Source organism: Gigantopelta aegis, chromosome 3 (genome assembly GCF_016097555.1).
Source record: "Gigantopelta aegis isolate Gae_Host chromosome 3, Gae_host_genome, whole genome shotgun sequence".
In the NCBI taxonomy this organism is placed as follows: domain Eukaryota; kingdom Metazoa; phylum Mollusca; class Gastropoda; order Neomphalida; family Peltospiridae; genus Gigantopelta; species Gigantopelta aegis.
In genome coordinates, this window is record NC_054701.1 from 12,635,462 (window position 1) to 12,660,334 (window position 24,873).

General features: G+C 36.1%; 2 protein-coding genes across 2 annotated transcripts in view; one reads left to right on the top strand and one right to left on the bottom strand.

Annotated features, from left to right (window-relative positions):
• LOC121367533 (protein kish-B-like) lies at nucleotides 1-8,802 on the bottom strand. The gene is made up of 3 exons (XM_041491763.1): nucleotides 8,712-8,802; nucleotides 2,910-3,041; nucleotides 1-512 (listed from the first exon to the last, which is right to left on the bottom strand). The coding sequence occupies exons 1-3, from the start codon at nucleotides 8,719-8,721 to the stop codon at nucleotides 430-432; spliced, it is 225 nt and encodes a 74-aa protein (XP_041347697.1). The 5' UTR covers nucleotides 8,722-8,802; the 3' UTR covers nucleotides 1-429.
• Nucleotides 8,803-9,060: 258 nt separating this feature from the next.
• LOC121367534 (isoleucine--tRNA ligase, cytoplasmic-like) overlaps nucleotides 9,061-24,873 on the top strand; it is a 55,273-nt gene continuing 39,460 nt past the window's right edge. The window contains exons 1-7 of the mRNA XM_041491764.1: nucleotides 9,061-9,208; nucleotides 13,382-13,511; nucleotides 17,129-17,285; nucleotides 18,889-19,008; nucleotides 20,802-20,936; nucleotides 21,431-21,515; nucleotides 23,340-23,468. Coding sequence (XP_041347698.1) covers nucleotides 13,393-13,511; nucleotides 17,129-17,285; nucleotides 18,889-19,008; nucleotides 20,802-20,936; nucleotides 21,431-21,515; nucleotides 23,340-23,468 — 745 coding nt within the window. The 5' untranslated portion in view covers nucleotides 9,061-9,208; nucleotides 13,382-13,392. The remainder of the gene's footprint in view (nucleotides 9,209-13,381; nucleotides 13,512-17,128; nucleotides 17,286-18,888; nucleotides 19,009-20,801; nucleotides 20,937-21,430; nucleotides 21,516-23,339; nucleotides 23,469-24,873) is intronic.

A 24,873-nucleotide genomic window follows, 5' to 3' on the forward strand; every position in this document is an offset into this window, starting at 1 on the left:
TTATTATCCACATTATCCAAAATATTATTTTTGTGAATACCAAGCATGGACAATGTCAAAACGTTTCAAATGTAACTAAAAAGAGATGACGAAATGACATCATTTTCAGAAATGATGTCATTTTGAGAAGTGTTTACACTGGGGAAGCCACATTAAGTTATGACATCGCTTCACAAAATTACGTCATTCGTTGTGCATGTGAAATGATTATGACACACGTGGGTCATACTGGTTATATTTCCTTGAATATCTTGAACTATGTGGATAATAAATGTTGATATCTGTTTCTGAGAGCAAAATACCCGGTATGTTTTCACCTCTCAACTAATGATGGAAGAATGTCTTTGTGTTTTCCCCATGAAGAAAACCGGTGTCCTTGATCGGCTACTGATGTTCCTATGCCAAACTGTGGTTGTGAGTGATAGTCGTTCACTTTAGCACCAATACGTAGACTGCCATCAACATACACGACAAGGCCACTGCTATGTGTAAACGGGTTCCAATCACGGACGCTGAAAAGATCAAACATACAGTTAAACAGGAAGTCCACAGGGAGTATAAAAATAATGGTAAACTCACCCCAAAATCAACTCGTGATATATATGGTTGCAATAGCGGAGTTCCATGATAATATTAATAAATATAATGACACACCAACGTAGTAGACATCCATTTTTAATGATATCATCACAGTTAAATGAACAGTAAAGAGGGGTTGGAGCAAGCTTGGGTGAATTGGTAACTTTTGGGGGGCATCTTATTTACAGTTTGGGGTGAGTTGGTAGACAGTGAGTATAAACAGTGAATTTTTTTTTTAGACAGTTGACTGGGTAATGCAGGTACAACTTGGGGGAAAACGGTAAAGTGTGATCATTTATGACAGACAGCCATTTAATAACTAAAACAGTTTAACGATACCACTAAAGCACACTGATTTATTAATCACCAGCTGTTGGATGTCAAACATTTGGTCATTTTGACATATTCTTAGAGAGTTTCCTCCGCCCCAACCAAAGTTAAAGTTGGTTTTGTTTAACGACACCACTAGAGCACATTGGTTTATTAATCATCAGCTATTGGATGTGAAACATTTGGCAAATTTGGCATATAGTTTTAGAGTAAAAAGCCGCTAATTTGTTTTCCATTAGTAGCAAGGGATCTTTTATATGCACCATCCCACAGACAGGATAGCACATACCACAGCCTTTGATATACCAATCATGGTGCATTAGCTGGAACAAGAAATAGTTCAATGGGCCCACCAATGGGGATTGATTCTAGACCAACTGCACATTAAGCAAGCACTTTACCACAGGCCTCCTTTAATAAAGATGACCACTTTTAAGCAGTTTTTACCACTTATAAAAAGAACAAGCCATCAAAAGGTTTTTTTATAAAAACAATGTCATGTACATATATAGTTACAGGTAACAGATATTTGTGCTGTATTATTTATCTGTAAAAATATACATATGTGTGAGGATACATGTGCAGTGAAAACCCTATAAACCGGACACCCTCGGGACCAAATAAAATGTCCAGTTTTAAGAGGTATCCGGTTTAGAGAGGTTGAGTTCTTTACTGATTTTTTAAAAAAAGGACCGTGAAAAATGTCCGGTTTGAGGGAATTCTGGTTTACAGAGGTTCCGGTTTTGAGAGGTTTCACTGTAGTTTGAAATATCAGTGTTAACAAGGAAAGGCGAGTGATCACTCCTGCTCTCCACACTCGTCTGGAAAGTTTTAGGAAACCTGCAACTGACTGCTGTGCAGTAAAATCTCTAATGAATTCCATCGGCAACTTCATGTGATCTTCAGCTCGGCTTGAGTCTGCATATGGCAAAGACTGGATATGGAATCGTAAGCTACCGGTATGTATACATGTATATGTATGTAGTAATACAGTGAAACCCCTATAAACCGGACACCCTTGGGACCAAGTAAAATGTCCAGTTTTAAGAGGTATGCGGTTTAGAGAGGTTAAGTTCTTTACTGATTTTTTAAAAAAGGCCCATGAAAAATGTCCTGTTTTGAGGGAATTCTGGTTTACAGAGCGTCCAGTTTTGAAAGGTTTCACTGTAATAGTAAGCTATTCTGTCATTACAAATGGAACAGAAGGGAAAAAACCCACATGCCACAAACATATAACACACAGACCGGGACACATGGAATCTATATCGGCTGCTGAGTACTTGTATACCATTACAAGGGTCCTCATATCCCATTATCGGGGTCATACACTCGGGAGACACACCTATATTTATACACTTATACATGCAGTCAGTCAAACTTTGTGTATGTGGCCTTACACATTCCCCATGAGACTAATGGTGCACTAACTCTGGGTTGGAGTCCGTACTGGAATGATAAATCCTCCATTCCCTCAGGTGGAACATGAACCAAGTATCTAACAGCCTCAACATATATTTTTTTCTTTTTCAAATTAAATTTGATATATATTTCATATACATACTAATACATTTACTACTGTGTACAGTTAAAAGCATTTTTATGTTAAACCTCTATGTATAATGACTAGGAAAACTACCTTTATATATACATATATATATATATATATATATATATATATATATATTTTAATTAAATTTAATATTTACAGGCCTCTGGGAATTGAAAATCTGCGTGACCCATTTATCGGTTATGCAGAAATAAATCCAAGTAACCCATTTCCTTTTTGTGTAACCCGTTATATCCAAGTAAATAGTGATCCAAATTTTGTGTGGACAAAAAATAGGTTATGCAAAAGTAGATTTGCACGAGCAACATGGGAACGAAACAATCGTTCTCGCGATTTTCAGAGGACTGATGTATTTTATATACTAGTACATGTACTACTGTGTACAGTTAAATAAACTTTTATGCTAAATCTTTATAATAATTAGGAAAATTACCTTTATAGAAAACACCAAGAAATCCTTTCTTCTCTGTCAAAAACCACTGTTTCAAGCGAGGAACTCTCCTCATATAGGCACATGTACAGATCACTAACAAGCTGAAAACCAGAAGACCATCGAACGAGTATGCTGTAAAACAAAAACAATTGTACTACATAACTTTGGGAAATAAAAATAATGTACAGTATTATAAAAATTAATCCCTCACTTCTCGTTGCAAAATTTAGTATAAATGTACACGTACAATTTACATGTAGGTAAAAAAAAAAACGTTTACTAGGGAGAGAAAAGAGAAAGAGAGACAGACAGATACACAGAGAGAAGAAGCTGTGGGACCCACCTCACTCAACAACACCAAAGAAATAACACATAGTCAATGCATACAGCTAAAGTTCACGAACAAGAATCAATCTTTCGAACAAGAATCAATCTTTCGCTTTTCTTTAGCATGCTGTTTTCCTTTTTTCCATCCCATATATTTTCTGGGGGAGCATAACCAACCCTTCCCCCCTCCCCGAATCTTTGCTCGCCAGTCTAGATCTCCTCTACATAAATTCCTGAACATGTGCCCGAGATAACGTCTGCCCTGAGTTGAGTCACTAGTCATACCAGAGATGGGACCCAGTGCAAACATGCCTGAACCCAATAGATGTGGGCATGTAAAAGTGTGTGGACTTTGGACCAAGATGACTGGTTCATTAATTCATTTCATTTCAACTTATTTTCATGCTTCTATCCGATTAAGGTTCAAGTATGTTGTCCTGAGCAGACACCTCAGCTACCTGGGCAGTCTGTCCAGGACAGTGGGTTACAGTAGTTGTTAGTGGTTAGTGAGAGAGAAAAGGGTGTAGTGGTCTTACACCTACCCATTGAGTCATTAAAACTCGCTCTGGGTGGAAGCCGGTTCCTGAGCTGTGAACCCTTTACCTACCAGCCTTATGTCCGATGTTTTAACCATGACACTGGAGTGCAGAAAGTGCTCGCCCGCTCGCCAAATGCAAGTAAAGGTTCTGACGGATTAGTTAAAAATGCAACTACCAGTCTGACAGGAGATCTCTTTTTTTTTTGACTGATTGTATTTAAAAAACAAAAAAATTAATCCACGACTCCGTATCAGCCATGCCAGAATTTCAAACCAATCAAACAAATGGTTCAAAATTATGACAAATTACACAACAATATTGGTACATTTACCACATTGCCAATAGATGACTTAGGAGTTCCAAACTGTGCTGCGCAAGAGAAAACTGAACTGGGTCAAAACTGCCCCAAACGAAAACGGAACCAAATTGGACAAAACGGAATCTAGTGTACGTTGGCTGAAACGGCACCAAAATCTATGGCTATATGGCTATTGCAAACATTTGAAAATGTCTGGCTAAAACAGTACCAGAATAATTACAAGTTGTGAATGATGTTATCTGCAATAAAACAACAGCTATATTAATAATTTATTACTTTGTTTTATTTTTTTATGTCTATAATAGGGAGATAGAAGTATTAGCAGCTAGCAGACAATTGCACTGCCACTGCAGCAAACATATATCTTTTGTTATCTTCAAAATGCAGTCAACAGGTGTTTACAGAAAACATGTGTTGTTTACATTATTCAACATTTAATAATGGATGTTCTGACCAGACATGTTTACCCCAACACCGGTTTTGCGAATACATTGAAATGCTGTTATAGCTTTAAAAAAAAGAAACAAAAAAAAAAGGATACCATTTATGCCAAAAAATTAGGTGCTGTTATAGCCAAATCTATTCTGTTTCAGGCAACGAAAATGGTTCCTTTTTGGTAGTGGTTCTGATTTAGCCAATTTATTCCATAGTCTAGTAGAAATTCTGGTAGGCTAGTAAATTTTAGCTGGTTCTAGTCTGGTGGGCCAGTTAAATATTTTCCATTTCTGCACCTCTAAACAACACCACTGAGGCTCCATTTGTTTTATTTCAGTCAGATTATATAGTTGACAATATGCAATCAGTTGTTTTATCATTAATTTCCTTGAGCAGTCATGTTGCTAAATACCCTCACATGTTTCATACAAGTGAAACACTTTTAGTTTTAAGCCTGATGTAACACCAAGCTGCTAATTGTTAACAGATGAGCTTGTGTGCTTTGACGTAGAAATTTGGGTTTACTCAATATAATCGGCATCGGTGGTGTAGTGGTTAAGCATCGGACTACAGCTGGTAGGTACAGGGTTCGCAACCTGGTACTGACTCCAACCCTGAGCGAGTTCTTACGGGCTCAATTTCAGCTTTTTTATTTTGTATTTATTTAACTTTATTTAATAATTTATGTGGGTTTTTTTTTATTATTGTAGGCCTGGGCATCATAATCATGCAGACTTATCATTAAATAAATCAGTGGTTGCAAAACAAGGCGTCGTGTGTCGCATGCGACGTTTACTACTGTCATTTCCGACGTCTATTTTCGCCACAGTTGCTCAGACTCCAGTTCATATTTTCTTGGTTTTTGTCTGAATGTATAGCTCGGCTTCTATGGGTTAAATTTCTTCAGGAAAACTTTGAGTTTCCGACGAATACAGCGTCCATTACTGCTCATTGCCTTTGTTTTTAAAATATATTTTGTTTTGATATATGAGCACACTAGACCCAGTGGTTTTCCGCGATCGTGGAAAACAGACGGAATTCCCGGAATTCCCATTGTAAAACGGAATTTACATTTGGAAACAGAACTGCGATTTTCCGCGAAGTTAAAAAAATTAATACTATTTAACTATTGCTGCATGCTGTAAAACTGACGATTGACCCGTGCGCAGTACTATTGGCAAATGCTAGACTGGATTATGCACTTGAGACATTGGTCACATTGGGAACCAATCAAATACCCCGCGAACATTAAGCTACTGTCACACCTTGCTGGATAGCGTTAACGGACGTCCGTCGGAGCGAAAGAAAATTATCCGGTGGTGAAAGTCGTCTCTGTTGCTGCTCAATGCCCTTCGAACGGAAGAACACCCGAAATTTAGCGGATAAAACGAACAATCACCGGACAAGTACAGGACAATTACTGGCCACTGTAATGGACATCACCGTACGAGTAACGAACAAGATCCGATCAAAACGAAAGCGGAACACATGAGAAACTGACAAAACACGTTCTTCGAACATATTTATACAGGTCACTTGATGGACAAAACGGGTATAAATAGTCCGGTGAATTGAACAATTCAAAACCTATATGTAGCTTTCTACCTTTCTCATTTCAAATGACCATCTAAATTGTGCCAAATTTCCTTCACTAAAATGCGCACCATTTCTCTTTGGCTTAATCCTACGGGACATTACAAATTACATAGCACCATATCACCCTCCTCCTGTCACTAACCTTGACTGGACTGCTGGTGCTCCCTTGCACCTTCCAGTGCAGGCGGTCCCTCCTTCACCCCCCTTTCTTTCCTGCCCAAGACAGGCGTGCGCTACAACAGCTTGCTCTGAATGTGCATGTTAACTCCTTTGCCAATTGCCAACACAGCGTGCATATATCATCAGGCTCCAGTTGGCATACTGGTGTACGTGGACCCTGATGCCAGAGTGTGATGGCTAACTCCATGCCTGGATCAAGAGGGGCTCTGTAGAATGTATGTTGCTTGGTGATTCTGGGACCTACTCGTTCGAGGATCTCATCCAACATCTCAGGGGGCATCCTCATGCCATCATGAGTTGGTCATAAATACCAAACTGTCGCTGCCTCTCAGGGCCCATCCATGTCCTAGATCACCATCTCCGCTGCCCCCTTCTCCTCCTTCTGTTCTCTACATGGGTATAGATGTTGAGATTAGCATCTAGCAGGTCAATCTGTGCCTGGATCAGGGCCACTTGATACTGCAGGTGAAGTCTCACACAACACTCCATCATGAAGGTCCTCACGGTCCCAGGAGGTCTTGAGGGGGTGAGACAGGAAAGCCACATTATATACCCCGGAGGATGTACGTCGCTGTCTGTTTCGGTGAAGACCCGTTACATGTACGGTACTTATACTGCGTTCCTTATCAGGTAATCGTCCGCTGAACATGCGGTACACCTCCAGTTCATCCGAATGTGAACTGAAAAGTACAGGACGAGGAACACACGAGTTCCGAACAAAATGCATGCCCAGCGCACAACAACCTGTACAACCGGCGGACGCCTTTGCCTGGTGGAATCTGTTCCAAGTTTTGTGCATGCAAAAACTTTCTGCCGGATTGAACGGACCTCACTGGACCTAGCCTGACAAGGAACGCATTTTCCGGACGACAAACGGACAGGAAACGCATGTGAACGGAGAAGAACGGATTAAAATTTTTGCTCTCCGTCAGACGTCCGTTAACGCCATCCGGCAAGGTGTGACAGTAGCTTTATCGAAACGTTTGCTGGCTGAACTTGGGGCTGGTTTACTGCTTAGTCTGTTTCACCTGCGCAGATGGGACAGGTTTTTTTCCAGGATTAAGTTTAGCCAGCAGTTTGTCGCTAACGCTTGTCTTGGAAGACAGATTTTTACATTAAACCGAATGACCATTTCGGGAACCACCAGTCAAAATAAGTTTGCAAACATTTAGCAAAAAACGGCTGGCTGAACGTTGCAATGTTACATTATTTCCGCTGTGTCATGCGCACACTTCAATTTGCAGACGACGTTAGACTGTCAAAGAGATGATAAAATAAATGTTTATGTTTTGTGAACCATAAGCCCCGTTGAATAAAGCAGTGCACTTAATTGTTGCACAATCATGAATTATGTAGTTATTATAATTGTAGCCTTTGCGCCTGATGTGATTTATCGCTACTAATTTTGATTTCATGACAAATAGCGACGCATGTCGACGCCATTAAATTTTCGGACCCTTTAATTTGTCACAACTTGTGTTAGTTCAATTGTTAATTACATATTGTAGTCAGAAACGGAATTTACAAAAACATGAAACGGAAAATAGCTCTTTTTTTTTAAATGGAAAACTTGTTCTATTCTTGGGCCAACAATTTCACCAACTATATTGGACTACATTGCACATTTCTGTGGTAACAGACTCTGGTTCATAGAGCCCCCCCCCCCCCCCCCCCCCGCCGCGTGCCCCCATTACTGAGTGTCTGTAGCTCTCGATAAAGTTTGTCCAGACACAAATCTTTAAAAAACCATAACAATGACACAGATTCCACATACCAGATGATAACCATGTCACCTGTATCGACTTCGCTGAGAGCGCATAGGGAAAAAAACCTGTAATTTTGTATTAGCTGCCATTTTGACTTTTTATGGAATATTCTTCAAGAGGGGTGAAAGGATAGGACTTAATGTAACAACGTCATAACATGTTATGATATAAAAGCAAACGTGATGACGTCATATTATTTATTATTATTATTATCATTCACTAGAGATCATCGATTTCATAGTAACTGTGTCACATACTTTGGACGCTTTCACCCCTCTTGAAGAGTATTCCATAAACAAGCAACATGGCAGACGGCAGAAAACAGCATGTATTTCTTCCTATGCAATCTCAGCAAAGACAATATTGGCGAACATCGTTGCAGTCTCGTGTGTGGAATCTGTATATTTGTAGTGTTTTTTTTGCGATTTGTGTCTGGACAAACTTTGGAGAAAATCTAACAGCAATTAAAGGTAGGAGAGTAATTTTTCGTAGTTGTTAACAATTTGGTTCGGACAATAGTACTAGTACTTAGTTTTGTAATCGCTGTAAATTTGATAATTTCGCAAAGGCTTGCATATAACAATATCAACATAGTCTACATTGATGCACAAACAAATACATGAATAAAAGTAATAAGTACCATTGGTCATTGTTATTAATTTCTATTTACAAACTGAAATATGTCTAAATAATAGTAAACATTGCGTGTCCGGAAGTAGTTACGGAACTAGAACTAGTGGCCAAGAATAATAAAATTCTAGCTTGGTAAAGTATACGAATATTTAAATGTATAATAATGGTGATATACTGCACGCAAGAATAAGAAATTGTGTCCAATAATTTTAATTAAAACAATTAGTTAAATGTGTCGAAATCCAGCTAAAACGCGTGCCAAATTCGAATAACGACTAAAACTTATTAATGTTTGTTTCCAGACAGTTTTGTATTCTCTAATTTAATTATTTTCTAGTGTAGCGCCGTGGCGCGTCTTCCTGTATGGACACATGCTCTGTTTAATTTATCATACTACTGATGCAATATACTTGTAATTTAACATTTTATACAATATATCAATACACTACTCCAAGCCTGTCAGTAAGAGGCACTGCTGCTGATTGCAAAACCACCACTGAATAGGTAAAAGAAATTAAATTAATTATTAAGGTAACAGTTAGAGTTACAGTGGAATGAACATATTCATGATATTCATATTGATGTTTTGTTTCAAATTTTAGTAGAATTTGACATGTTATTTGTTAACTAAAGTCCATACCACATTGTTAACAGCTACGATAAACTACTCTCCTACTTTTAATGGGATCAGGCTAAAACGGAACCACTATCAAAACGGAACCATTTTTGTTGGCGAAAACGGAACCGATTGTGGCTATAACGGCACCTATCTGTATTGGCTAAAACGGAACCACACATAATGGGGGAGGGGGGGAATCATGATTTAGGTTTGTTGCCGAATCGTATTATTCAACATGTGAAACTAATTGTTAATCCCCATCACCGATTCCGTCTAGCCGGAGTGTCGCAGACAAAACATCAAAGCTCACGGTGTTCACTGCACAGCTTGATTGGTTAAGTACTCAACAATCGATTGCTTGTTTTGTAAATAAATAAACATCATTTTACTTTATTACATCTGACTTCCTTCATGAGATCTGTTAGTTGTTGCTGTGTTTAAAAAGGTAATAGAGTAAATTAGTGCCTTCAGTACAACTGTTATTTTTAGCTTGAGCATGTGCTAAGATTATGCTTGACGTCACTAATCGAGGCCCTACTTCGATTAACAGTCAATAGATGTTTTGATAATCAAATGCTCCCAATCACAAGTTTCTCAAGTATCCACCAAAAGAGAGGAAATTTGTAACCAGTGTCACAGCAATGCTAATCCAAATAGAAACGGCAGAGAACAGGAAAAGTAGCAAATGTTGAGGGGGCCCGTTCTGAGTGGTTTGTGAATGCCCGACTTAAAGATATGCCGTTATCTGGGACAATTTTAACTGAAACGGTAAAAGAACTAGCAAAAATATTGAAAGTGGATAACTTCAACCCAACAAGCTGAATAGTTGTTACTTTTATTTATTTTGTTCGCCTATTTATTTATTTATAAAAAATATTTACATCTATAATGGAGATATTTGTGCACGTTTGAAAAAAAGAGAAAAAAAAGCACTTTACACACCAATTTGACCGAAGCCAGTCTAGTACTGTGTCAGCTTCATAAATAGGTCATCTCTTCAGTGAAACAAAGGGCCCTATGGGCGACCTAGGGAGACACCCTACAGCACCAAGACGGTCATAATAAAGAGCCACTTTTGGAATACTAAAAGCAAAACCTATTGGCTCTCTTCACTATGCTAATTAGTTCTCAATGGATAGCAGCTCTCCACATTGGGAGGCTGTGCGTTAAGTAAACAAGTAAGGGGATCCGGTTGTCATAGATCTTTTTTCCCATATATAATAGCCTACAATTAAACTCAAAATAAAATGGTTTGGAGGCTTGGACTTCTTATCAAGTTATATAAAGTTGTCATCAAAGGCAACTAACAAAGTTCATTAAAAAATGTATGCCTTTATATGCCTTAATTTTGGTTTTGATTTCGGTGCTGTTTTAGCCATCGATTTTGGTGCCGTTTTAGCCAACGCAGGTTCCGTTTTGTCCACATATTTTGGTGCCTTTTTAACCAACACAGGTTCCGTTTTATCCAATATGGTTCCATTTTCGCCTGGGGTCGTTTTGGCACGGTTCCGTTTTCGCTATAACCCCTTTTAATGGTTCCTTTTAATTACCATTAAAATTGGTATCATTGGAAAGAGCTAGAAGAAACATTTAAAATGGTCTTTGAATTGTGATGATAGGATAAATATTGAGGGTGCTATGGTATTTTGAAGTCGCCTAATTTAGAGTGGTTTTCGTCAATGGATTTACATTTAAAACAAAAGAAACACTATGACCATTTTTCTTTAAAAATGTGCTTCAAAAATGCCATACAAGCCTTCATCTGTATCATTGGTAAGAAAGACTCCCACGACTAAGAGATGGGTTATTGCCTCTTAAAATCATCTTATCAGTCATTTTAATTCACTAATAATTAATTAATTACCTACCTAATTACCCGGTAATTAGCGGTAGTCCCATAACTTCCTTAATATTTGGAATATTTCAACAAACCCTGCAGACAGCTATCAAAAAGTTCTATCAGATGGGTCTATTCTCACTTGAATAATCACATTCAAAACATATTAAAACGAAGATCAAAACTGATGAAGATAAACCATATGTAGAAAATAAACACTGAGCACATGTAAACATGGCTAATTTCAATGTAAACAACAGTCTGGACCAATCAGATGGCAGCATTTGGGTCATGTGACCTAATTTCCATTCGCGTGCACACTTTTAGAACAAAACATGCCACACAAAATCATTAACCATCGGCATTATTAAATCCAAAATTTCAATGAAATGCATATCAAAGTCATCTTTGCTTGTTAATAAACTATTCTGATTACAATTTGAAGAATTCCAATGAGATTAACCATCATTATTTTGAGGTTGATTATCGAAGGTTTGTTGACAAAACAGCCCATCAACGGCTTGGACACCCGATCCTGCTGCTGGTATAAATCAGTGGCTGTATGTAGAATTGTCTTGAAAATCCACATAAAGGTAGAAAAGAACACACACTACAGGTCTATATAAGTTTGAAAAGAGTCGTTACTCGCCTTTCGGTAAATCTGAGGCGTTTTTTATTGGTTATGTATACCGAAATTTTAACAGACGATTTGTGAAACTTCTAAGAATCCTATGGAAATAAATCGAAGACAAGGCAACTGCTGAAAATGTAAACTACGTCATCCGCATAAGTGTAGATTTTCAACCTTGCGCCCACGACCCAAAAAACGCACTTGAAAGTACAGCATTTCCACTGCCCGCTGCACTGCGATCAACCCAGAAACCAGGTATTTGACCTAAGCATATGCGATGCCTGGGGCCGATTCCCACATACCTATATCATGACTATGTCACCTAAATTGACTTTGCTGAGATCTCCCACTTATGGCTTACGACAAAACACATACATTTCCGTCACACCCTTCCTTCTAGAGTATTCCATAAAAAGTAAAATAGCAGACAATGAAAAATTGCCAGTGTTTCATCCCAAGTAGCTCGAGTGTCCTCTAGACCACCCCTTTTTATATGTTGTTAGGGAGAGCTAGAGATGGATGTATGTTACATACATAATGTAATAAATCCATTATTGACAATGATAAATCTGATGCTGCATCTGGACCGTTAATTTGATTATTCTTGAAACGAGTCATGACATTAAACCAGTTAACCTGTACCAACACTACACACAGATATCCAGTGCCCCTATACGAAATGAAAGCAAGCTGTACTTATTTTTTGGTGATGTAGAGCAAAGTGTGTGCCCACGTGACATGATCAACATGCTTACTTGCAGGGGTTGTATCATACGGTCACATAGCAAACAACGGCTTGTTGTGTTAGTGTTACCGTTAAGGCACAATTGTAATTTTCCAACAAAATATCATCCATGACATGAAATTGCAGGTGTCACTGGCACCATAGCTACAACCAGACGAGAGACAAACACATGTTGCACCTTGTGAGACATCTGACAAGTATTACTACTAAAATGCCAAGCTTAAACAGAAATGATATGGAACCCCCAAAGTAGGAAAGGAGAGGAAGGATAAATAATTTAATGATAAATTATGAAACTAAATTATTATTTGTTAATTAATTTTATTTATTGTTAAATTATTTAATCATCTTGTGTCAGGTTTATGCAACTTGATTTCTGTAAAATTATCAATCTCATTATATAGGGATTGATTCTATATAGTTCATTTGCCCTGAACAGATATTGACTTATTCTGAGTGAAACCTATTAGAAGGAAATTGCAGTCAACATAACTAAAGTTATCTTTAATTTTTTTTACCAGATCAAATAGGCATCAAAATAACAAAATTGTGACTAAATAGTTCATCAAGGCTCAAAATGACCACCCAAATTGGTTAAAACATCTTTGAAACAGTTGAAATGAGTCAACTATCAGAAATAAAACACTCCTTACAGATTGTTAATTTAGTATATTGTACCAAGTTGCAGTTGTTTTGTTATGGAAACTTTTAAAGTTTTCACTTTTAGTTTTAGTGTACACGTAGACGTACTTGTAACTACAAGTACAAGATAGTGTTTATATACATGTATGTTCCAACAATAAAAACCTGAATCTAATTAATTATACTAATTGTCTGTATTGCAGTGAAGAGAAAAATGGCTCAGCATGTACCAGACAATATCAACTTTCCATTCGAAGAAGAAAAAATTCAAGAATTCTGGAAAAAGATTGATGCCTTTAAAACATCACTAAAACTTTCCAAGGGGAAACCACGGTGAGCTTAATTTGACAGAAATTTGTACGATACAATGTCATGTGTTTCTACAATTATTTTTATAGTTTAGTTGTAATGCGTCTCATTTCTAGCAAGTTATAGCTCAGTGTTAGAACCCTTGCAGGATCAGTCACTCTCCATTGACTCGTACCTCACCATTTAATTTTAAAGGAGCTATCACCCTTGATCCACATCACTCCCCTGGAGTAAAAATGTATGTCATAATAACCAGATGTTTGACATTCAATAGCCGGTGATTAGTAAATCAGTGTGCTCTAGTTGTGTCATTAAAAAAAATTAAATTAAAATTCAAGGAGAGTAATTTTAGCTCCCCTTGGCTTGTTAATTTATCTGGTATCGATATGAACATATCTTAAATGCAGGCAGCTGGCATTACAGTACTGAATAGTAGACTGGCCACATGGACATGCAAACAGCGCTTATTCACACCGTGAGGCGGATCAGCTGAACAAAACTGGTTGAAAATATTTTGTTCTAAAAATCGTGATGGAAAAAAATTCTTTCACAAATTTTTTCGCCAAACCGAAAATTCTTTCACAATATTTTATTTTTTACAATTGGCGAAATATTAATAATAGTCACTAGAGCTGGACGGTATACCGTATATACCGTTCGGTATCGGTATTATGTCAATACCGATTTACCGTACCGAACAAATTTCAAAATACCGAAATTTCGGTATTGAAAAATATTTCTCGGAAAGTACTAATAATATATCTGACGAATGAAAACTGGGTTGGCATAAATCAGACGAGAGCCTTGTGTATGGAGTTTAATTGTATTTAGATGAAATTTGCGGGTGAGCCATAACACAGGCATGCATTTAAAGCCGAGTATACCGAAAATAGCGCTGGATATCGGTATCGTGTCAATACCGAATACCGTACCGATACCGAAGTAAATCAACCCAAAATTACCGATATCGATACCGAACCTCAAATTTCAATACCGCCCAGCTCTAATAGTCACTAATTATGTTTTGTTATATTGATCTGGTTGAAGATACTTGTTGCTATAATTACAAACAAAAGTTTAATACAACAAATTTTACTGTGTGGATTGAATTAGTAACCTTGATAGAATGGTGAAATTTTATTTTAGCTTCTTTTTGTTTTAGGTAAGGTGGTAGTGAAAATATTTTGTATGTGGGGCATTCTGTATAGAATATATAAATACATATGTATTTGAGTTCTTTTGTGTCATTATTAGTTGAATATATATGAGTTACCTGGTATTTGTTTTATATTTTATCATATATTTTAATGATTTTTTTTTAATTCATGTTCATGTACTTTATATTACGACATGGGCTAAAACCATTTAAATGTCAATGTTTTTGTGTTGTCAGTTGCTATTTTATTAGATTTATCAATTCATCTTCAAATGTGGACTCTCCTACATTCCTAATGGACTCAAAATATAAGGTCATGAGTCCATGGACTCAATATTTTTGGATGAATGAGAACCCTGTAAATGGCGCTCCCCATAATCTAAGTTAGGGGAGCAATTAATCACTCCCCTCAATCTTTTTCACATCAAGATCTTTCAACTCTGGTTTACTAGCCATGGAAAGCAATGTAATTTGTTTTTACAGGGCTTCTAGATTATGGTAGCCCCACTGCCATGGCCAGTGATATTCAATGTTGTACTAGTGAATAACTATTATTGCAATGCCAGACGGCTAGTGAATTTTTTTTTGGTCACTGCTAAATATGAATATCCGACCCCTACCACCACCCAATGTTAGTGTTTTTAAGGTCTATCTCCCTCTTCAGGTGACATATCTGATTATTACTATTATTTTGTAAAATTGTATTGACTTAAAGTAAAGTAGGGCTAGTGAATTTTTAATTGTGGCTAGTAAATTTGTAAAATCAATGATCCCGTGGCTAGTGGATTTTATAAAAATTCTAGAAGCCCTGGTTTTTAATAAATAGTTTGAACCCTATTTATAATATCTTGAAATTCCTGGTTGAAGTTCAACCAGACCAAGGAGAAAAATGTTCGCAAGACTGGTTTATATGCTTCACGTTAAACCAAATGGCCATGTCGGGAACCAGTCAAATAGTTTGTGAACATTAGCGAAATGTTTCCTAGATAAACTTGGGGCTGTTCTTTTAGATAGTGCATCTTGATAATTTAGAGTCGTAGCCTGATGGGCAGTGATATATAGGATAAATCCTCATTATTGCAGTTCTTTCCTTTTCCAAGCAGTACCAAAGGCTGTGGTATGTGCTGCACTGTATGGGAAAGTTCGGGGGGGGGGGGGGGGGAGATCCTTGCCATTATTTGAAGAGAAACAGCTTTCTTTTTCATCATCTTAGATCATATGTCATCATTACTCTGTTTGAAACCTAATAGCCACTGATTAATCAAACACTGCCTTCCTTCTTAAAGGGACATTCCTGAGTTTGCTGCATTGTAAGATGTTTCCGACTAACAAAATATTTCTATGATTAAACTCACATATTAAATATATTTTCTTGTTTAGAATATCAGTGTCTGTATATTCAATGTGTTTCTGGTCGTCTTAATATTTGTAAGAAGCCCAAACTGAATCGTGTCTTCAAATAATTTCGTACGTACATGTATGAAAAAAATATTTTTAGGAAATAAAATGAAATTTAACCTAGTAAAAATATTACAACGATCAGAAACACATTTAATATACAGGCACTAATATTTTAGGCAGAAAAATATATTTGTAATTACAATCGTTAAAATATATCTGTGAGTCAATAACATCTTAAAAAGTGCAAAAAACTCAGGAATGTCCCTTTAATAGTGTATCTAGGTACTGTTTGCACCACATGTTAGAGTGTTCCAAGTTTATAAATTAGTGTTTCTGCCAGAAAGAAATTTTTGAGTATGGCACTATGGAATTGGAATGCATTCACAGTCACAAAGGGATATGGGGAGGCTTCTCCCAGAAAGAAAATGTGTTAGGTTTAGGGTTAGGGTTAAGAAAATCATACAGTAATGATAAGAGTAATTAATTTTGTCAAAAGGTTAACTTAAAAAATAAAATCTGCAAAGTACTTTGGGTATGGCGCCATACAATCTAATTAAAATTAGCTCCACTGGCTAATTATTATTACCTGTGGATCTAACAGCACCCTGTTGGAGCTCATGTCCAGTTGACCTTTCATTTGACCAATCAAAAACCTTACTTGCAAAATCATGCCAGTGATTTGAAAAGAATTTGAAAACATTCGGGACTATGCCGAGGGTATACGAAATGATTCGGGTGGTATAGCCATAAAATCTGTGTATACTAATATATAATCCAGAGTTTATTACTTCACTTTTCCCCCTGTTTTTTAATGTTAAAATAGACCAACAAGTTCACCTATTACATAAATAGTCTCGCCCGATATATTTTGAATTTATATGCTCCTGAATAATGCTATAAAAAGCAAAGTGTAATTGGTCGATATTTAAATTGTTATTTATAGATAAAATGTCACCTGTTAGATCTACTGGTAGACCAGTAGAGCTAATTTTAATCAGATTGGGCGCCATACACATTTTACACTCTGACAGAAACCCTGTAAATGCTTTACTAAGTACAAGATTGTGACTCTTTTATTTTTAAGTTACTCCTTTTATGATGGACCACCATTTGCCACAGGATTGCCTCACTATGGCCACATACTGGCAGGAACCATCAAGGACGTTGTCACTCGGTGGGCACATCAGAGTGGCTTTCATGTGGAGCGGCGCTTTGGCTGGGATTGTCACGGCCTTCCAGTGGTAAATAAATACACACATGACATACATGTATAAATCATTTCCAAACTATGATATATATAGAATACTAAACAAACTTGCCTGTCATACCATTTTTATGAAACGAGTGAACAGTTTTGGTATCTGACGAGCGAGAGATACCAACACTGTTCACGAGTTTCATAAAAATGGTATGACAGGCATGCTAGTTTAGTATTTTATTTATTACAAACCAACTGCAAACAAGCTGCAACGCAGAAGTAAGCAGATTTCGAGACCTACTAAATATTGGTTTTCTACGAATTGGGTCAGCAAATGATCTACGTCACATGTAAACTTAAATGACGTCACAATGAGCAACGAGACGTCAACAATGTACAGTTTAGATGTTGAAATTCACAATAATAACTGAGTTGTTGATCAGACCAGCAAATATTAAGCTGAGTAAATGGGATTAACTAAGTGTGACATTTTGTACACAGTGCTGTAAAAAAAGAGTAGCAGGTCGACGACAGATGCTTGCCGCAATATTGTTTTGGCTTTGTACACAATATGCTCAAATATAACAGCCTATCTTATCGCAGTTTCAATTCATGGCCATATTTTGTCCTGATACAGTTTTAAATTACATTATTTGGTACAAACACAGTCATACGTTAACAGCAATTTTGCACTTAATGTTTTCTAGCGTTCTTAAAAAAGAATGTGTCATGCATCCAATTATTTCATTGCAGGGAGATGCAAAGTGATGTCATTCAAATACCGACATCATTCTAATAACAAACAAAAACCCATGCCAGTCTGCGCGTGCCCAAATTACACTAGTTAGATATTGAGTAATTGTTATGACATGAGCAATATTTTACACTGGTGTGTAATAAATCCATTTATGTCATTTTGAGAAAATGCATATCGTATATCACTTGAAGCACAATTTTAAGTTCCTCAGGGCTAGCTCTGGGTGAGAAACAATTTGCCAAATTGTCATTAAACTTAAAAAATTGCAGAAATTGTCAGCTATTTAAAAAAAAATTCAATTCTTACCTGAAACTAAAATAAAATTTGCCAACTTCTTTAAAAATTCGCAATTGGCGAATTTGGCGAGTGCCAGTGCTAGCCCTGATTCTGATAAAAGTTCACATGACTCGAGCATCAGACATCAATATTGTCAAATATAGCTTTATAGTCTGTTTATCTTCTCCACAGTATTAATGTGACTGACGATGCCTGTAACATGTAATATCAGCCTAGAAATATTCTCTATATTCTACATTGTAAAAGCTATGTAAAATATATTTTCTAAAATAAAATTATACCTTATTTTACAACTTGTACATTTTGCTTACACTTGAAAACCCAGTCTCTTTTTACATCTCATATTCGAGTAACCTTTCAGCTGTGCATAGTTATTAAACATTAACCAATCTGTTTTCATATCTCTTATTCTGTTTTTGAATATTCATTAATCACCAAGCAATCTCTTTTTATGTATCATGTTATGTTGGTGAATTTTCATTAATTATCAACCAATCATGTTTGAAATTGAAATGTAATGTAAGAGAAGTAAGCAGTAAAAATGTTTTTAGTGGCTATGTTGTTTTAATTCACTGATGGTTTTAATTTTCAGGAGTATGAAATAGACAAGACTCTGGGTATCCGTGGACCCGAGGATGTGGCTAAAATGGGCATCGAAGCTTACAACCAAGAGTGCAGGAAAATCGTCATGAGATATTCTAAAGAATGGGAGGTAGCTACCTAATACAAAACTCTACTTGTTGTCAACCTTTGACAACTACTGACTGACAGTGTAGATACAAAAGAAAAATAAAGTATATTTGGCTGACTAAATTTTCCTTAAATGTTTTTTTTTTTTTCACTATGCATACTTTGTGCATTATTAATATACTGATGGAAAGAAACAAAGGAACACGCCAGTAGTAACATGAAATGTTGACTACAACCAAAATCCTCGTCCACAGGTATCGGGAAATTAACCGTGTTACTGGACGTCAACCCCACAGTACTAACATGCAGTGCCACAATACATGTCTGTATTTTATATAGACATAACTACTCCAGCAGTGAATTACATTTGGTCTCAAATACCATGCATTCCCTAATTTCTTTCCATCAGTATACATCAGAGAGATGTAAAAATAATAATTTTTTAATAAGGTTCTAGAGGGAGGAAAATGAAATTTGGCATTTACAAACCTGTAGACAGACACTTATTCTGTGAATTGGTTCTCCAGAATATGTATAATGTTAGTATATTAATATAATGTTGGTAGTATACCTACTGGACCAAAGCAGAGGGGTCTGTCTGTTTATCTATCCTGCATATAGATTTCCAGATGTTTTTTTCTGCAGTGTGGCAGGATATTGAGCTAAAATCTTGTGTATTGCATTTTCATGTACAGTTACAGCTTGACTTTATAGGTATTGGCTGATGTTTGATAGAGTTATGGCCCTTGAACTTGGCAGATAAGAAAATGTGTTGGCCCGATAGGAGACATGTATTGCTATAGCAGTGCTCCCAGAATGCTTGTTTATGTCACCACTTGCAGCAGTACATATGTTAAAGTTTAAAACTGTTTTATTTTTTTTAAACCAAAAGACGATTGCTAAATGGATGTGAAATTTGTTACAAATGGAAAAATTAATTGTTTTCTACATATCTTGATAGAGATGAAGGAAGAAAATGTTTTATTTAGCGACGCACTCAACACATTTTACATGTACACGTATTTACGGTTATATGGTTAAGGACTTAGAGAATAACTAACGAGCTACGAGGAATTATGAATTATCTGTCCCGAGTGAATGAATGTTGTAAACCCGAGCCTTTGGCAAGGGTTTTACAACATTCATTCACAAGGGACAGATAATTCATAACTCTTCGTAGCGAGTTGGTTATTCTCTTTATTACCCATTGTCAATTTTATCTGATTTTTAAAGTAAAAATTTCTCTGCAGTCTACAACAAAGCCATCAGCCATTACGTCAAATAATCTTAAGCATATTACATGGCGTAATGTAAGTGATGTCATAGCATAACGGCGTTCTTTTTACAGCCAAATGTTTACAGTACAAAATAAAACGACTGTAGTTGCATTAGAAAATAATTATTTTTATATACCACTAAAGCTGCTGCTTATGAAAATATACCATTTCATGTTTACGAAACAAATGAGTCCATTGTTTATGTAAATCTATGTAGATCGTATAATGTATGTGTAATCTGACTCATGAATGCAAACATTGTATGAATGAAAGTGAAGTTCTGGCCATGGCAAGCAGCCAATCAAATGCTGTGATTTTTAAGCCAGCTGATCTTTTATATGCACCATCCCACAGACAGGAAAGCACATACCACGTCCTTTAATATACCAGTCATGGTGCACTGGCTGGAGCAAGAAATAGCCCAATGGGCCCACCGACTTGGATCGATCCCAGACCGACTGCGCATCAATCGAGCACTTTACGGGCTACGTCCGGCCCTTGACAGAGATGATGTCCTTTTTTAAATATCTTTTTCCAGGAAATAATCTGCCGTCTGGGTCGGTGGATTGACTTTGAGAATGACTACAAGACGATGTATCCATCGTTCATGGAGACCATCTGGTGGGTGTTTAAACAGCTTTACTGCAAGGGCCTCGTCTACAAGGGATACAAGGTAGGAAGATTCCCGTATTAATTGGAAAACAAGACTTTATGTTGCTGCACACTAATAACAGGAAAATATCAGTTTGGAAAGTTGCTGTTAAAAGAATAAATCTCGGTATATTTAAAGGTTTCATCTTTACTGATACTACTCGGTAGCATGGTCACCTGTCCAATCAGAGATAAAAAGTAAAAGGACAGAATTAATGTTTCAATTTGTTCTACTAAATATTTCCGTAATAATAAACATTTTCAAACAGTCTTTATTAGAATGTGTAATATTTAGTTTATTCTGTTTATTAGTGATCTATGTCAATATTAATATTTTTGTTTTTGTATTTTGTATTATTTTTGTTGCATTTGTTATCTGTAGCAATATTATTTCTTTAAAAAATAAATAAATAAAGTAAAATAACACACCAGCATTTTTGGTGAGCTATACACTGTTTTGTTGTGCCCTGTTTGTATTGTCATCACCATGGGATACCACCCACTACTTGTTTTCAGGTGATGCCGTTTTCCACGGCCTGCAACACGCCACTGTCGAACTTCGAATCCGGACAGAATTACAAAGAAGTCGTCGATCCAGCAGGTGATACTTACAAACATGACATATATGTTAGTGGGGGATGGATGGATGCATTTGAAATAAATTAAAGATAGTGAAACATGGCAGTTGACAAACTAACTAGAATCACGTTATTTAAATATACACTGCAAACATTTTCCTCTTAATTAAAGCTTGCTACAACAAGCTGTTTCACAAACATGTAAACCCTAATATCTAATAATTTTGTTGTTGTAATTTATGCAACATAGTGATATATATCAAATCATCAATAACAGGTCAGACATGACAACTGTGAACCCAACTGAAGTACTTTTTGATACAGATTAAAAATAAGATTTTTAATACACTTCTTAGAGAGAATACCATGTAATGCCATTCACAGAACTCATTTAGAAGAACATCCAACTCTTTTGCCATTAGATACATGTTATAACAACTTCAGTGTTCGAGATTTAAAAATTTGGACAGTATCCCAGTTGGATACTAACAATTCAAAATCTGGTATTCCACCTGAGAATTTAGTATCCCACTTAAATGAAATTCATAAATAACATCATAACAAACTTGGATGACACCATTCTTGTTCCCAGTCTATTTTGCTACAACGCAATAAAAATCGCGGAATTTGTGAAATTCACAGTCAAACAGAATTGGCAAAAACATTTGATGTATCTATTTTTACATAATACTGACATAAATTAATATTAAGCAGTAATCTATAAGTGTTTCTGACATTATTAATGATAAACCTACCTGTATCAATTTTCTGCAGATGTGGAATTAGTATCTCAAATAAAATTTGAAGGGAGGAAACATCCAACAAAAACAATCCCAGTCTATTGCTATGCCGCTATTGCTCCAGTGTAGCATTAGACTGGGTAAGAGTTGAGGGAGATATTGTTATGGCATAGCATTAGACTGGGTAAGAGTTGGGGGAGATATTGTTACGGCATAGCATTAGACTGGGTATGAGCTCAAAAATACTGTTACTTAACTTCACCAGTAAATGACGACTTTCATTGTTTTAGCGAAAAAATAAAAATGCAGGATTAAAAAAACCAAGAACATTATATGGTATCCCGGTAGGATACTAGGTTCTTGAAATCAGGTATCCAAAATTAAATTCTGGTATTCCCGGGATACTGTTAATCTCAAACACTGAACTTATAAAGTACATGGTATCTCACGGCCACGCAGGTAGTAGTTTATATTTTGATTCAGTTTTTAGTTTTGCTTGCTATTTAGTAGGTTAAATGCCATGTAATCCTGACTTTAAATCTTAGTTCAGTGAATATTTTGATACATGTTGCTTAACGAATTGGGATGCAAGTTTCAGAGATCACTACACAATTCAAAAACAAAATGTCCTATGCAGGTATGCTTTTTATTGCTGCTATATCTATTTATACTATTCTTAGATTGTTTTCCCATTTACAAAAGAGTGCAATAAATCTGTATAACTTTATAAATCCCATCTCTCACTGAGCCAGACTTCCTTATCGCGTCATGCAACATCACTTAGGGGCAGGATACAATTCAGTTACTGAATAAACTTATGAGTGGTATGCAAGGTTATTGCACACTTTTCACATCGGCTGTCAGTCAAAACATTGAAAGTGTACAGTAACCATGAATACCCCTCATAAGTTTATGTGGTAACATTAACTTAATTAATTTTGTCATTCCCACAATTGGGTTTAAGTTACATAAAAAATTTCTTGATGTTAATATGACACCAGTTGTTGCTAAGTTGTTATAACCAAATGCTCATGCATGCAAACAGTTTGTTTTCATTTTAAAGGCATAATTTATGCTTGTCTATAAATGCAATGATTAATTTTTCAGTGATTGTTAGTTTCCCACTAGAGGAGGATGCAGATGTGTCCATGATTGCTTGGACAACCACCCCCTGGACCCTCCCTAGCAACTTGTCCCTTTGTGTCAACCCTAGTATGACTTACGTCAAGGTGAAAGGTAAGTGTAGATCTTTTTATAAAATGGAGTAGTTACAAATATTTCAAGGTTGTTGAGAAATAGAGATACCAATGTACATAGTGCATATTGTTTGAAAACACATTTGGCTTGACTTAGCCAAGCAAATTGCACAACAAAATAGGTCCATTGAGCAAACAGAAGGTAATTCTCAAATAATTTTGTCGGTAAACATATCTAGCAAGTTTAATTTCAGTTTGTCTTTGGCATATGAGTTCTATTGTTTAGCTGTTTTCAAATAAAGAAACACCTTTAATAAAAAGCTTTCATTAGACAGTGATGTGTTTCACAAAATACCACAATCGTTTATATAACAGTCATGGGGGACTGGCAGGGATGGGAAAACCCATATAGGACATTGCTATATTATATACATAGCAATGCAGAGATCTACAGAAACCATCAAAGTGATATCCAGTGAAAAGTCAAAGTTTCACTGTATTTTAGCTACAGTGAAAATATAGAAATTGTATTTACTTTTTTTGTAAAAGTTCATGATTAAATTATCTCCCTTTATCTCAGTTCTTCATATTTAAGTTTGATGATTACAAATGCCTCTGATTGTTTTTTTAGTTTTTTAAAGTAATTTAAACAACTGTACCTATAAAAAAAGGATATGGTGCAATTACGATAAATATCTCAAACGAATTGAATGCGAAGCTAAAGAATGATGACACAATATTCTGTCATTGAGTGTAACTTAAATTTTAACGGTGTTCGATTTGTTTTGTATTTGTGGGTTTTTTTGAAGGATCGCTTTGTCAGGTATGTTTGCACAGCAGTAGTATTAAATAAATGTTAATTTAATAATTAAATAAAGATAATTTTTATTCAAATTTCTTTTAAAAAGACTATAGTCAAGTAAATTTTCTGGAAAAGTTGCATCGGAAGAAATATATCATGGCGTTATGTTGTTTTTGATATGATATGTGAAAGATATTAACAAAAAGTGAAAGATATTGTCAAAAATTAAGAAAGATGTATATAATAAATAGACAATTTCATGGTGTTTTTTTAAATACAATTTTTATGTCAACGAGTGCTGTATAAAAACCATATTTTCACACATCACTTGTTGACATGAAAATCCTATTGGAAAACCCCCCATGAAATAGTCTCTATATATTCTAGTGGTAGGGCACTGGTTGGAAGGGGAGGGTTAAACCCACAGGTTCACCAAGGGTTATAAAACCTATAATACATCACAACTGAGGTGACTACTCTACCACTGAGCTACATCTCACCACACAGAATATGTATGAAACACATCCTATAATTTACCCATAATATCCATGTCATAAATCCATTTGATATTTACCATTATTAACTCGGTTAATAATATTTTGCTATCAATGGGTCATTTGTATAGAACCAATCAGACTTGTAT